Below are 15,358 nucleotides of genomic sequence, written 5' to 3'. Positions count from 1 at the left end.
TATGATCAGAAAAACAAACATTCAAACCAAGGAGACCAGATGAGAGAAATACAGAAGAAAATGCCACAGACTCTGAAGAGTTAACGCTAGAGCGGCAACAATTAATCAATAAATTGATCAATAATAGATTATTAAATTAATCGCCAACTATTTTGATAATTAAATAGTCGGTTTGGATAGTTTTTAAGAAAAAGAGTCAAAATTCTCTGATTTCAGCTTCTTCAAGGTCAAGGTCAAGGTCACGTTTATTTATAAAGCACCTTCTAAACAACCTATGGTAGGTTGACCAAGGTACTTTACATAAAACAAATAACTATAAAATACAACGGTACATTTCAAAAGACAATTTCAGCAATGACACATACATTCAGCAAACCAAAACAACTTCGTCTCGCACAGGTTGGAAAGCCTGGGAGAAAAAAATGGGTTTTCAGAGAGGATTTAGAGCTCTGATTGGTCTGTGAACAAGTAGGCCATACTGTTCAAAATTTTGAAAACAAACATCAGGATCTTAAAATCAATTCTGAACTTCTTAAATATGAATATTTTGGGTTTCTTTGTTCCTTTATGACAATAAACTGAGTATCTCTTTGGTTTGTGGACAAAACTAGACATTTGAGGACATCATCTTGTGGTTTGAGAAACACTGATTGACATTTTTCAACATTTTTTAACAGTTTATTGACAAACAACTAATCGACAGTGTTTTTCAACCTTGGGGTCGGGACCCCATGTGGGGTCGCCTGGAATCCAAATGGGGTCGCCTGAAATGTCGAGTAATTGATAAAAAAAAATAAAATATTATTTTAATGAATTAATATTCTTTTTAAAATTCTGATTAAAAACACCACACACAATCATAAACAACTGTATTCTATATTTTCACGTTCTCAAATATAAATCGAGTTCAAATACAATGCAGCATATAAAAATATCTGAGCTGACGCATGACTGATGGCTGCAATCACATGATTGTGGGGGAAATTTGTGATGTCAAAATGGGGTCACAAGCCAGAAAAGGTTGGGAACCACTGGATTAATCGTTTACATAATTGACAGATGAATGGATAATGAATATAATGGTTAGTTGCAGCCCTACTTAACTCCCACTCCATCTCTCTGCAGGACCCCACCAACGGCTACTACAATGTGCGAGCCTCCACCCACGACGAGGGCCGGCCCGCCTCCCGCTCCACCATGCACTACTCCGACTACCGCTCCCCCACGGGGACGCCGGGCGGGGCCGCGTCCATCAGCAGCAGCGCCGGCGGCTCGGGGGCCACGGCCAGCGGAGGGGCACCCGGCCCCCCCAGCGCCCTGACCTCCCCCGGTCGCCCCCAGGCCTGCTACGACCCCCGACCCCCGTCCAGACTGTCCCACATCAGCTACGCCCAGTTCAACACCTTCACCCGCGGGGGCCAGAGCCAGCAGCCGCCGCCCGCCAACCCGCCGCCCCCCGCCGCCGGCGACTTCCCGGGGGACTGCAGCCTCATGGACTCCACCTCCCAGCTGGCCTACGACAACTACGGATACCCCTCGCACTACCAGACCTACCGCATGGGTTTCGCCCCGTCCAGCCTGGCCCCGCTGGAGGCCGGCCCGTCCTACGAGATGTACGGCGTAGGATCAGGGGTGGGGGCGCCCCCCGGGGTGGCGGTGGGTCCCGGGGGCCCGCCTCCCTCGGGGTCGGAGACTGGACTGGGGAAGTACGGCAGCTCCACTCGCTTCTCCTACACCTCGCAACACTCTGACTACTCCCACAGCCGACACACACAGAGGATGCAGACTCACGTGTGAGACAGAGACGCAGAACCACCTCACAGTGTTAGCTGAGCATGAGGAAGCATCTTATAAATAGCGTCACATCTAAAAGAAGAAAAAAACACACACACACACAATCACAGATATACACGCACACATTAACACACCCTACCGAACACATACACACAACTGCAGAACAACGACAAGAAAAAAAACAAAAAACATCACACAAACACACACACACACCCATGCACAGAGTCAGAAGACCATGCCCGTGAGACAGGGAGGGTATGAGAGAAGAAGTAGAGACGAGTAGTGGAGGAGAAATGAAGTTTCAGTGAGACAGGGAAGGGAAATTCCACACAATTTTGAATTCCCTCACTCCCGACGTGTTTGTACATCCGAGCTCTGAAAGAGCGGACGGCGCAAGTCACAATCAAGACTGGGAAAGCAGAAGAGCAAGAACCAGAGAGAAGAGGACAGATCGCAGATCTGTGGAGCCCACAGCCTTTGCTTTGAACTGACTTTGTAAATGATGAGGGTTGGAACGTCTTAAGGCAAACTGACTGACTGTCAAATATGGTACACGCTGATAGGGAAAAAAAAAGAAAAAGAAAACCTCAACCAGTGGAAGTCATTTCTGGCCGCCATTTTTAATTTTAATTTTTTTTTTAAACTGGTTATCTTATTCAATGATCATAGAGCACATACTATATATAGTATCCCAGAATGCCCTTCTGTACAGTGGTACAGGGCATCATGCCTGTTAGGCAGCGTGGGGGAGGGAGGGTGGGGGGTGTCGGGTGCTGGGGGTCGGGGTTGGGAGGGGTTGTCATCATTTTGCACTGCATCTACAGTATTCGTGCTTGGACGTCCCTTATCTATATCTGTGTAATGTCTTCTTTTTATTTGCACACCAGACTAGAGCTTTGTATTCTATTTTTTAACATTACAGAATTATTTTTGTCAATGTAAAACATTTAAATGTGTACGTATGGACCAAAATCGTTTGAACGTGAGCGCACATGACTCGGGAGAATCTTTTTTTGTTGTTTTTTCCTGAGCGGAAATCCACTGAGGGGAGGGTGGGAGAGCGAGGAGTCGTGCCAACAGCGGAGCCTGAGGATCAGGACTGACTTCACATCAGAAGGGTACACCGGTGTACGAGAGAAACCTAGTGCCAAGTGTTCATGTTGTTCTTCACCTTTAGACCATGTATATGCAGTAGAAGCTCCTTCTTTTGGCAACTGTTGCTTTACAAACCAGGCTTGAGTCATTCCCAGACATTTTTCGTAAGGCTGGAGCTCCCCTTTTTTTTCTCTCTCCGAGCTCTTACAGTATAACTTACAAGCCTGGTGCAGACAGAAGAGAAAAAACACAGATGTTGGGTTTAGAACTGAGTGGCCTTACAGGGGAACATGTCATACATTTCCATTTTGAATCATTCCTCATCGTCTGTCTGCCAAAAAAAAAAAACGGCCAGAGGAGAATGTGTACGGAGAGGTTTAATGAAGGCTTGTCCACAATATTGACATGTAGTAGTGTATGACTGTGTGCGAGTGTGCGAGTATGAGTGTGAGAACTGAGAGAAAGAGAGAGAGAGAGAGATCAAGAGGGAGTGTGTGGGCGTTGGCGCGCACATCGATTTGTACAGTGTGTTTGTATAGATGTGTGAATGACTGCGTGCGTATGGAAAGGATACTGTAAACACGCAGCGCCCGACTCGAGTGTGCGCGCGAAATTGTATGCATGTCAGTGTGTATACACAGCGTGCAAGTGTGTGTGTGTGTGTGTGTGTGTGTGAGTGTGCATGTATGTGTCCAAGTGTGCGGGTGTGTGTTTCAGTATATGTCCATATCATTTCTCTCACAATCCTTACAGTACTTTTATACCTCTGGTAGGACTGTATCCTGTATTATTGTGTCTTTGAATTTAGAAAAATCCCAATGTTTATCTTGTACTGTTCTTCGTAGCAGAGAAAACTGTTCAAAAGATGTACAACGAACGTTAAACTCTCATTTTTTAATTTCATTATCTTCAATATTTTTTAAAAATGGTATGTAATTATTTTTCCACAGTATTACATAAATAAAAGCACTGTTTTTTATAAAATGCTGAGTTTGTCATTTTTAAGCAGATGGGTGTCAGCGTGTATGTAGTTGGTTGAATATCAATTTTAAATTTTATTTTTCCTCATACACAGCAGAATAGAGTTTATTGAAATATATTATTTTAAATTGTTTGTTCATTACAAATTCATATGAACTACAAATATACAGTGTTATAAATCAAGGTCAGTTCAATTATTTTGAAATAAGAGATTTATTTTGAAATTTAAATACTGGTAATGATATTTTCGTATGTTGTTTGCTATATTATTAACCCCCAGAAATTACACAGAGGCCTGTACTTTATACATCTAACATTTTTGCTTTTATAATTTACATACTTGAAACATGTATAAAACTACAACTCCCATCATGCAGTCTCACACTTTCTGTTTTGGGATACGTCATGGCGACAGATGGCCGATAGGTGGCGGACACACATCCTACACAACCCTAAAATAACTAAAGAAGAAACTCCTCTCTACTACGTCATTGGCCAGAGGTTGCCTGTCAGCCAAGATGGCCGCCATGATGTTGAGGTCGCTTACTAAACTAGGACGTCCTTCAACAAAATTAATATTAACCAACAACTTGCTGAGCCCCGGCTGCACGGTGCTGCAAAACAGGTACAGTAACAAAATGACGAAACGCGACGCTTCGTGTGACCGTTGTGTTGGTGTCCGTCTGTGCTGTTAGCTCCAATACAGGCATGCATTGCACACCGAGACGCTAATGTTAGCATATTGCTACATAAGCCGGTTTTGTATGCTATAACAACACAAGCCGTCTGCTACTATTTGTCCTTTCTGAATGAAAAACGTCTGTATGAGGTACTGGCATACATATAACATGTACGCCATCTTTAATAGTTGACAGGTTAGCTTTCCTGCTGCCTAGCTGTTAGCTGACCCTGCTAGTTGTCTCATTATCCAACGTGTGTCACTGTTTACCGTAACGTTACAGTCTGTGCATCTTCTGTGCCCAGCTCTCATTAACACAACTGACTACCTCCCGGTTAAGAGGCTGTAAATATAATTGTGTTATGGCTGACCCAAGTGGAGAAGTATACAGTGTGTTTCTGTGGCCATGCTAGCTAATATCAACACCTTTAACATAGACGGTTCAAGAGGAGATACAGAATATCAGGTTTCATAGAGGTCTATGAAAGGGGGTTTCACCTTTATGCGCAGGGCAGTCAATGAGACTTGATCATGTAACCTTGTTATTGATGCACTGTAGTATCAGTAGCCCCATTTGTTATATTAGGGTGACCTAATTGTGTTGCTTCCAGATTAGGCTGGCAGGCACAGTGTAACCCCATCATCACCTGTTCAGAATGTATTTATTTTATTTAAACTATTATAGTTTAAATAAAATATAGTCTATATTCATCTAGATAAAATGTTTGAGAACAAATCATCATTTATAAAAAATGACCTGGCTAAGAGGCTCCAGCAAAAATCAGCATTATTCAATAATTAGCCTATTCAACAACAATACAATGCAACAAACAAACTAGCCATGTCAAGGGACAATCATGCAACTTGCATGTAACAGAGAATGTGTGTATGCAGTGCAGGTGGGAGTGCATATGTGTATGTAGGATTAGCAAGAGCAACAGTCAACAATGATCTGACTGATTTTACACTTGAATGTGGTAAAAGAAACAGTGATGTAAGTCTAAGGTTGTTTTGGAGGTGTTTTTTCCCCTTTCCCTTTATCATCACTTTTCTCTCTCCTTTCTCTCTTCTTTATACATATGCATCTGAGCAAAATAGCTCTGTCTCTTTTTTCTTCTTCTCTCTCTCTCTTTCTCTTCCTCCAGCTCCAGTTGTTCCAGTTCATCCCCATTATTTCCAACACATATCGACACTCATACACACACACAGATCAACACATCTGCATGCTCACAGACACGCACATACACATGCAAATACAAATACATAGCCTACTTACATATGCACAGTCTACCTTCCACCACAACATCAATTCATATCCATATACTGTATACAGCACTGTTTGCACCAGTATAGCACGTGTCTTTGTTTATTTGTCTTGTCTAACCCCTTAAATAAGTAGTTGCATTAGTTTTTTCTTTTTTTATTTGTATGTTTTTTGTTGTTTCCACTTGTCTTGTATTGGCAACCCTTAAGGGTGTTCAGTTGACTGCAGCTAAAAAACAAAAGGAGTTGTGGCCGTGGATGGATGAAGTCTTGGAGATGAGGAGCTTGATGTAGTATGATTAGTTCTATGGGTGAGGTTAAGAAGAGATGATAGATAGGGAGCTGTCCTGCCAAGGACTGACTTGTAGACAGAAATCAACCACTGATGGAGGGAGGGTCGGCCTTGGTACCGATTATGCAGACAGTCTGATTGTTGATGTGTTTCTGCCTCTCTGCTGTGATCGGCATCAACTCGGAGCTCAGACTGATCTCGTGTGTTCTTGTGTCTCACAGGCAGAAACAATGGCAGCCAGATGTGGAGTGGACGGAGCAGTTCGCCGGGGCAGTGATGTACCCCACCGCCCTTAACGAGAAATGGACCCCACCCCCATGGAACGGTACCAGCACCCTTTAACTCTAGTTTTTTAATTTTTATTTTTTTATAAGCTGCTGTTCTTTTAATTTAAAAGTGAAAATGTAAAACTCTGCATTCACACTAATTTCCATTGATATTCCTGTTGTTGTCTGTCCTCCATCGCTTATTAGGATGGATATATATACATTCAATTTCTGACCTAATATGTGACAAAACCATTCATATCATACACTGCATTGAATCCTTTTCTATGAGTTTATGTTTAAGGGTCTGATGACAACATACGTCAGGATCTGACATGTGGTGTGTCATAGAAAAGTCAAATCCTGAAGCAGCACAGCCTTACATATAGTGAAACACTGAATTTTCCTCATCTTCATCTCTATAATTTACTTCCTCCAGACAAGGACCCCCCTGCAGAGAAGGATGTGTCCAACCTGACCATCAACTTCGGTCCCCAGCACCCAGCGGCTCACGGCGTGCTGCGTCTAGTGTTGGAGCTGAGCGGAGAGTCGGTCAAGAAGTGTGACCCGCACATCGGCCTGCTGCACCGCGGCACAGAGAAGCTCATAGAGTACAAAACCTACCTGCAGGTACTGAAGCACTGACTGTACCCTCTAATATCGATTCTCTAGCCCATATTTGTTTGACAAATTTAAATGAGCTTATTTAAAGGCAGTGAAATCAGGAACAACAGAGACATTTCCTCATTTTAACCAAGATAGGAAACAGCAGTTTTGCTGAATGCCCTCGAATACACTCGTTGTTTCTAATGCGGCAGAATCTGGTGGAGAATGAAAAATGCATGAGTTTAAAAACTAGATAGCACATAAGCAATCATCATCATGTATCATGTATAATGGCTGTAGATAGACAGTTTATCACATGACGTGTGTTATTTAACCTACCTGCAAGTCTCCAGGCCCGTATGCCTCACTTCCCCCTCTCCGTCTGCTGCAGGCTCTGCCCTACTTTGACCGTCTGGACTATGTTTCCATGATGTGTAACGAGCAGGCCTACTCTCTGGCTGTGGAGAGGCTCCTCAACATCCAAGCTCCGCCCCGCGCTGAGTGGATCAGAGGTACAGGCTAAAAATGAGCTCAGCCTGTGCTGATTCTGGAGAGGTGTACCACCTGAAATCACATTACATAAGGCCAAAAATGTCTTACAGGGTTCCTACACAAGTATGGAATTTGATTTTATACATTTCCAGGGCTGGAAAAGTATTGAAAATGGAAATTATTGTATGGAAATATATTTATTTTAATACTTATCTGGGTTTGGTCTTATCTGAAGTTATGTGGGTTAATTATTTTGTATGTGCTATTGTACCTAGCTACAATATCGCCTGTGCATATTCTCATTTGTCCAGGTCATAGTATCTCAAAGGAGGTTAAAATCGAAAGCAGACAAATAACCAAGTCCAGTTGCTTTCGATTTAACCTTTAAAAAATACATACAATACATACAATTTCCAAATTCCATAGTATGGAATTTGGAAATGTAAAATGTGTAGGAACCCTGGTATTAAATATATCATCGAAGGCTTTTACTATTACATTTAATGTCACATATATATATATATATATATATATATATATATATATATATATATATATATATATATATATATATATATATATATATATATATATATATATATACAGGTAATACTCAGAAAATTAGAATATCGTGAAAAAGTTCATTCACTTCCCCATGATTGCGAACTGTACTGAACCAGACAGAGAGCTTTTAAAGGCTCAGGAACCCTTTGCAGGTGTTTTGGATTAATTGGCTGACAATTTGAGCTACAACATTGAACTTTTTCACGATATTCAAATTTTTTGAGATTCTGATTTTGGGGTTTTCATAAGCTGTAAGCCATAATAATCAAAATTCTAACAAATAAAAGCTTGAAATATCTTGCAATGCCTGTTATGAGTCTAAATAATATATTCATTTCACCTTTTAAGTTGAATTACTTAAATGAATGAACGTTTTCACGATATTCTAATTTTCTGAGTATTACCTGTATATATATATATATATAATACTCTTATATGTATATATATTGGTCCATATTTCACAAATTGTGAGAAAGAAGATAAGAGATTTTTATATTTATTTTGTCTTGTTACGATCAGTCCATAATAAAACAGATCCAGTTTACCTCATAGAAACAGCAAATATTCATTTGTGGTGAATTCTTGTCACTTCTTATTATATAAAAGTTTCATTGTTGATCAGAAAATAATAAGTAGACTAATAGATCATGCCCTTGTTAATGAGTGGATGTGTTGTGTGTTGCTGTGCAGTGCTGTTCGGAGAGTTGACTCGCATCCTGAACCACATCATGGCCATCACCACACACGCCCTGGACATCGGCGCCATGACGCCGTTCTTCTGGTTGTTTGAGGAGAGAGAGAAGGTGTGGAGCCACGCTGCCTTAACTCTTTTTTGTCACACAGTTTACCCAGAGAGTCGCTCTGTTCTGTTCTGTTGGCTAGGTTAGAAATGTTCTGTTCAGTCTGGGATGTTGAAATCCTCTGCTTTGAGCTTAAAGCCTCTGTGCTTCCACAGCTGTGCACCACAACAGCATCCACACAACACCCAGCATCACACGGGTCAAATGCAACCTGAAAGATACTAAATATAACAACATCAGTGATGTTACTAAATGATGCAACATCATAGATGTAAACTGGAAATTTGTGACCCCAAAAAATTATATCTGAATCCGTTGACTGCTCTTTAATTTCACCTGAGCAGTTTTCACTTTCATTGTCAGGGAGAATCTCTGCTACTGATTGAAAGAGCAAACTAAACTATGCAGCACACCTCTGTGATAGAGCCGTGTTGATCAACTGGCGGCCCGCGGGCTGAATCCGGCCCACTGAACCTTCCAATCCGGCCTGGGACTGAATTCTGAAATTGTGAGGATCAAAAAGAAAATATCTTGTGGTCCTCATTATTAAAGCAACTGAAAAAAACAACAGATTGAAATAACTTTATCAGAAATGGGTGGCTTGAGATTTCACAACAAATTTGCAGAACAGGCGTTGCTGCATATTTGCATTTCCTCAGAAGAAGTTGATTATTTTCATAGTTTTGTCCATAACCCTGCCTTGAAGCCAGTGATGGGCACGGCACCCACATATATTTGACTGTGGTACAGGTGATAGGAGCCTGACTGACAAAGGCTATAAAGATCCTTTCAAATATCAAGACAATAAATATCAAAAACTAAATGATTAGGCTTAAAATGTGAAAATTTAATTTAATTTAATTTGAATGTCTAACCCCCAAATGTAGTATAGCTGGTGACCGCTGATGTAAAGTATAGTATGATCTCATACCAGTGTAGGATGCATTGCAACTGACTTTCCTTGTGTCTCAGCTAAAGCTTCTGATCACACTATCACTAAAATGCCTGAAACTGCAAATACATCAGGTTGGTTTTATTTCAATAGAATGTGAACAGCCCAAAGTGGAAGTGTCAGGTTTTACTAACTCTAACAGATTTAGCCAAAAGGCGAGTTTCCGTCAGGTGTTTCAAAGGCTGTCTAAAATGAAACAAATCAAAAAAATTTTGAGGAAAAAAAATGAATTCATCTAAGAACAATAATCAGTAGACTACAGTTAATACAAATTGGTTAGAATGAGAACAACAATTAATCATAACATTGTTAAAATTGACATACCATGGAAAAAAAGATGACAACACTATAGATGACAAAGCAAGACAACCTTACAACAGACACAATGTGAGCATGAGCAATTCAAACTGTATTACAAAGCAGCAGTTTGGGTTTCATCACTCATCTTAAAGATGCTTTTGATATATTTAGCAACACAACCTGCACCAATCACCAAGTGGATGGTTTTAACAGTGGATTGTTTGTCTTGTTTCCTCTCAGATGTTTGAGTTCTACGAGCGTGTGTCTGGAGCCAGAATGCACGCAGCATACGTCAGACCTGGTGGTGTCCATCAGGTAGGAAACATCCCTGAATAAAGTGACTCTTTTTCTGTCTGTATTCACATTCTGATGTGGTTACGTAATCACAACAACAACCAGCACAAAACGCTCTTTTGGGGAACTTGTGTTGTTGCAACAGCTGCAAAGAGTAAAAATGATACGAGACAAATGTTTTAAAAAGAAAATGTAGTTCAGCAGTTACACATCGTTAAATATGCAGTTAGAGTTCCTCATCATACTATGATCAAATGGCATCATCCATCAAGCGTTGATGGTCTTGACTGTGTTGCAGGATATGCCCCTGGGCCTGATGGACGACATCTACGAGTGGTGCAAGAACTTCTCCATCAGAATAGATGAAGTGGAAGAGGTGAGTCACTTCGCTGTGCTGCTCGTCGTTTTCTTCATCCTTCCACCAGTTCAGGACAAGATGAAGCATGAAAAGAATCGGCTGAAGATCAAACCAGTAAATGTTCACGTCTCCCTCTGTGCAGATGTTGACCTTCAACCGCATCTGGAAGAATCGTACAGTGGACATCGGGGTGGTCACCGCAGAGGAAGCCCTCAACTACGGCTTCAGTGGAGTGATGCTGCGAGGCTCTGGCATCAAATGGGACCTGAGGAAGTCCCAGCCGTATGACAAGTATGACCAGGTGGAGTTTGACGTCCCCATTGGAAGCAAAGGAGACTGCTACGACAGGTACGGGCCTGATGGTGGCTGTCGTTTATTCTTTTGTTTTTCTTCCATTTTATTTCTGAACACCTGACTTGTTTCTTAATTGCAAAGTTTGATTGGGAGTTCTAGGTTTTAGGGAGTTTTAGTTATTCCCAAAAGCACGATTAACAGGAAGAATATCATGACATTTTAAACTAAATTAAGGGATTACGGTAATTGAAAAAAGAAAAGTTAAAGTAATGTCTCATAAAGAAACCTTGATGTTTTTGTTAAAGTTTCTACAGTTACTAAAAACCACAAATATTCAGACTCATAAAATTAATGTGGAAAGAGAAACACAAGCCCAACGGTCACAGTATGATACGATTTTTTTTATAGCGCATCTTTGTCAGCAACACAAGTGGTGACTTTTTAATTGTCTGTGTGCAATAACCAGGAAACAGCTGCAGTATCATTATTCTCCTGCTCCCATACAGGAACCACTGATTTTGGATGTAACTTGACTTTAGGAAACCTTTGAGCTCGGATGCAAAACAAACAAGAACCTGTTTGAAAAGCCCCGAAATATCAGAACAGCTCCATTTGAGACAAGAATACAATACTGCAGTAACAAATTTATACAAAATACAGAACTTTTACTGTTCTACACAGGAAGCATCTTCATTTTTAATGTGTTTGTCTTTTATTTAATAAAATGCAACTACAATCTTGTTTAAAGTTAGAAATACAGAGACTCAGTAGCAGATTAGCAGAAGCCAGTTTAATGTGATAAACAGGTATTTTGGCATTGGTATACTATGGAATGGTATGGTGCCAAATGGTGCCACTATGGATAAAACACATCTATCAGACAGTTGGTTCTACATCCACATCATTGAAACACCGAGTCCAGCTCTGTGTCTATTAGAGGCGTTTTATGACGTTACTGGTCTACCGTGTGTTAATAAATCATTGTTTATATGCGAGTGTGCTGCAGCTGCTTAAAGATTCTCACTCCTGCAGCGTTTGTCGTTCCACTGTCTGAACAATGAATAGAAGTGAGCTGTCAGCGAGGAGCACCACAATGATCAGAAGTGTTTCATTCAGAAGAAATGAAAAGAAATGAGCTGGTGTGTGTGTGAATGGATCTGCTCTGTGATCACATGACCACTTCCTCCACTGTGACCTTTCTACACCGAGTTAGGGCGAATCATGAGTTGTGGCTGATTCACTGATGTGCACTCTTATCTGCATCACTCAAGTAGCTCACGGCTGTTTGTCTGTATGTGTGTGTGTGTGTGTGTGTGTGTGGTGCAGGTATCTGTGCAGAGTGGAGGAGATGAGACAGTCCCTTTACATCATGCACCAGGCGCTCAACAAGATGCCAGAGGGAGAGATTAAGGTGGATGATGCTAAAGTGGCTCCACCCAAGAGGTCTGAGATGAAGGTGAGTGGAGCTCCTGTCTGGAACATATGGTGGTTTGAATAAAAGCTACAGACCGCTTCATCTCAGTGTTACACCTTGGTCCTCTCTGCCCCCCCTCCGCACTTCACCACTTCTCCGTGTTCATTATATTTCTGAGGCGTCACTAATTTGTCTTCACGCTCCCCTCTTTACAGAATTAGGCCAGTCCTGCTGTAAAATCTACTTTGGTTTTGCAGCCTTCAGGGCAGGAGATCACTTCTAGTTCATCACATCTGTAGCCGCGTTCCCACTGCAGGAACTCAGGGGTCGTTTTAAGGGGCCGGGGGCCGTTAGCGCATGTCTCTATAGCGGGTAAATGAGTCCTTGCCTCAGGATAGGTACGGTATTCCAAGTGGCCCCGAAAAAATCCCAGGTGGGGCTTGAGGTTTCCTCTGTGCTGATTGGCTGTACTCAGAGTTGGATGTGACGCCATGAGAAAGCCCCGAAATAAGCAGCATTTTTTAAAACACAGGATTATTACAAAGCGTCTACACTGCCGGAAAAAAAACAACAAGAGCAGAATCAGAATCGGAAAAACCTTTATTGTCCCCTGCAAAAAGCAGCAGAAATTCATCTTTGACGTGCTCACAGATGTGCATAGAATAAAAGAAACACAAGTTAAAAACACATTTTAACATAAAAAAAACGACACAAATCAATACAGTAGTACATACAATACAGAATGAGGACATTGAGAAGATTTCATAGTGAGTTGTTGATGATGTTGATGGCGGATGAGAGGAATGATTTTAAAAGAAAAAGTGCCGCACAATGTTGACACGACAATTGAAACTTTTTTTTTTCTAAAAAAAAAAACACATTATGATTAAGTTTATCAATCAAAATCTTGCACATTATGTCGTCCAGTAGGACCTCTACAGGTCCAACTCTGCAGTGGAGACACAGCGGCCCAGTCAGAGAACGCTCCTGTGAAGTTCCTGCCTCCTAAATTTAACTAGAAACGCCCCCAGTAGAAACAGTCCTTCTTTCTACACGCTGACTCACAACTTCCTAAACGTAGTTTTTACATCAGCTTTATAATAGTTTTTCTCTGTCTTTGTCCTAGATGTCGATGGAGTCTCTTATCCACCACTTCAAACTGTACACAGAGGGCTACCAGGTGCCCCCAGGGGCCACATACACAGCTGTGGAGGCACCAAAGGTGAGACTTTTGTACAACACTGAAGACAAGTTATGCAGTTGTGTGTAAAATGAACTTACCGTTGTTTCCCTCTGGTTCATAAAATAACCTGTAGATGTTCTAACACAGTGGTTCTCAAACCTTTTCAAAATCAAGGACCGCTAAATTGACACAAATTAGACCACGGACCCCCATTGAACAACATTTTTGAGTGAACAGAAATACACAAATATTTGTTATGAGACTGAAGAACGATACTTTTTTAGTGAATGTACATTCAAATTAGGGCCAATGGTGTGAATATTTGGGAATATTGTAGCAAAATTTCTGGGGGAAAGTGGTAAGATTTCTCAAAAAAGAGTTGGAAATTTTCTTGAAAAAAGTGGTAAAATTTCTCAATTTTTTTTTTTTAAATTCTAGAAAAAGTGGTAAAAATTCAAGAAAGAAAGAAAATAATTTATCCAGAAAAATAAATGAAGTAAAAAAAAATCTAGAAAAAAAGTGGTAACATTTCAAGAAAAGGTTGGGGACCCCCTTTAACCCTCCCAAGGACCGCTGGGGGTCCCCGGACCCCACTTTGAGAACCACTGCTCTAACAGACTCCTCACAGTTCAGCTTCTTCTTTTAGCTCAACAAACAAAAGAGTAGTGCACGCAGGCTTTTCTCAGTCTCAGTTAATTGGGAACCTTGTGTGGGCCTCTGGGGATTTGACATGATGTAATATGCTTACTGAGTGTATTTTTGTGTGTGTGTGTGTGTGTGTGTCGCTCGCAGGGAGAGTTTGGTGTTTATCTGGTCTCAGACGGCTCCAGCAGACCCTACCGCTGCAAGATCAAAGCTCCCGGATTCGCTCACTTGGTGCGCACTTAAAACAAAGACAAACTTAACAAGACACAGTGAAATATTAAACACACCGGGTATCAATTATTCAGCGCGTGTAACATCTCGTCCTTAAGGCTACTTTTACTTCATTAAGTACATTTCTAACTACTATAGAAACATTTTTCAAAGCATACAGACCCTCTTCCTCCTCCCCTCCCTCCCCCCATGTCCCTCCTTCCTGCCCCCGTCTCTTAGCTCATGGGTACACCAACCACTGTTCAACACAGTCATTTGAATTTCTGTCTTTGAGGCTAAAAATGTCTTTAAAGTTGCATAAACAAACTATTAGAGTAGTTAGTGCATTAACTGTAGGCTATAATCTCATGAATTATGAATATTCACTTACACCGAGTCTTAATGTGTTCTCTCCTCTCCAGGCTGGTCTGGATAAAATGGCCAAAGGACACATGTTGGCCGACGTGGTGGCCATTATCGGTAAGAGTTATTATTACGCTCTCACTCTGAACGCATAGGTCGAATGTAATTATGCAGAAATATGCCGTTTTTGTGCGTGTGGTGAGCCTCTTCCTCCTCTCCCCTCAGGTACACAGGACATCGTGTTTGGAGAGGTTGACCGTTAACGTGACGCTGCTAATGGGTTTGTTCCCTGAAGAGAATTTGTTCTCCCCTTCACACATCTGCTAGTCAGGTTCTCTTCCTGTTCACTATTCGCTGTAGTGACACTCTTGTCTGATAACTCTGCTTATAATCAGTGATGTACAATGTCCAAATAAACCTAATAAATATTTTATGACTGAAGACAAAAGTAGTGAGTTGATTTTATTTAGTCTTATATGTATGTTTAGATCTGAACTGCAAGTAGTTAAAAAA

The 15,358-nt window shown here is 41.2% G+C and overlaps 2 protein-coding genes across 2 annotated transcripts in view; both read left to right on the top strand.

Moving 5' to 3' along the window:
* Nucleotides 1-2,050, top strand: part of kirrel1a (kirre like nephrin family adhesion molecule 1a) — a 36,873-nt gene extending 34,823 nt beyond the window's left edge. The window contains exon 15 of the mRNA XM_083993170.1: nucleotides 1,126-2,050. Coding sequence (XP_083849296.1) covers nucleotides 1,126-1,797 — 672 coding nt within the window. The 3' untranslated portion in view covers nucleotides 1,798-2,050. The remainder of the gene's footprint in view (nucleotides 1-1,125) is intronic.
* A 2,306-nt stretch (nucleotides 2,051-4,356) lies between these two features.
* ndufs2 (NADH:ubiquinone oxidoreductase core subunit S2) lies at nucleotides 4,357-15,292 on the top strand. The gene is made up of 13 exons (XM_083992749.1): nucleotides 4,357-4,495; nucleotides 6,326-6,429; nucleotides 6,810-7,000; nucleotides 7,368-7,488; nucleotides 8,723-8,835; nucleotides 10,325-10,399; nucleotides 10,677-10,754; nucleotides 10,879-11,084; nucleotides 12,357-12,486; nucleotides 13,571-13,666; nucleotides 14,420-14,503; nucleotides 14,905-14,962; nucleotides 15,071-15,292. The coding sequence occupies exons 1-13, from the start codon at nucleotides 4,389-4,391 to the stop codon at nucleotides 15,106-15,108; spliced, it is 1,401 nt and encodes a 466-aa protein (XP_083848875.1). The 5' UTR covers nucleotides 4,357-4,388; the 3' UTR covers nucleotides 15,109-15,292.
* The last annotated feature ends 66 nt before the right edge of the window (nucleotides 15,293-15,358 follow it).

The sequence above is a fragment of the Trachurus trachurus genome, assembly GCF_905171665.1.
Source record: "Trachurus trachurus genome assembly, chromosome: 18".
Classification (NCBI taxonomy): Eukaryota; Metazoa; Chordata; class Actinopteri; order Carangiformes; family Carangidae; genus Trachurus; species Trachurus trachurus.
This window is presented reverse-complemented; position numbering and strand designations above follow the sequence as displayed.

Coding starts and splice junctions, on each gene's coding strand:
- ndufs2 (XM_083992749.1), top strand. CDS start 4,389: ATGGCCGCCATGATGTTGAGGTCGCTTACTAAACTAGGACGTCCTTCA. Junction 11,085..12,356: donor AAAGGAGACTGCTACGACAG/GTACGGGCCTGA, acceptor TGTGTGGTGCAG/GTATCTGTGCAGAGTGGAGG. Junction 12,487..13,570: donor CCAAGAGGTCTGAGATGAAG/GTGAGTGGAGCT, acceptor TCTTTGTCCTAG/ATGTCGATGGAGTCTCTTAT.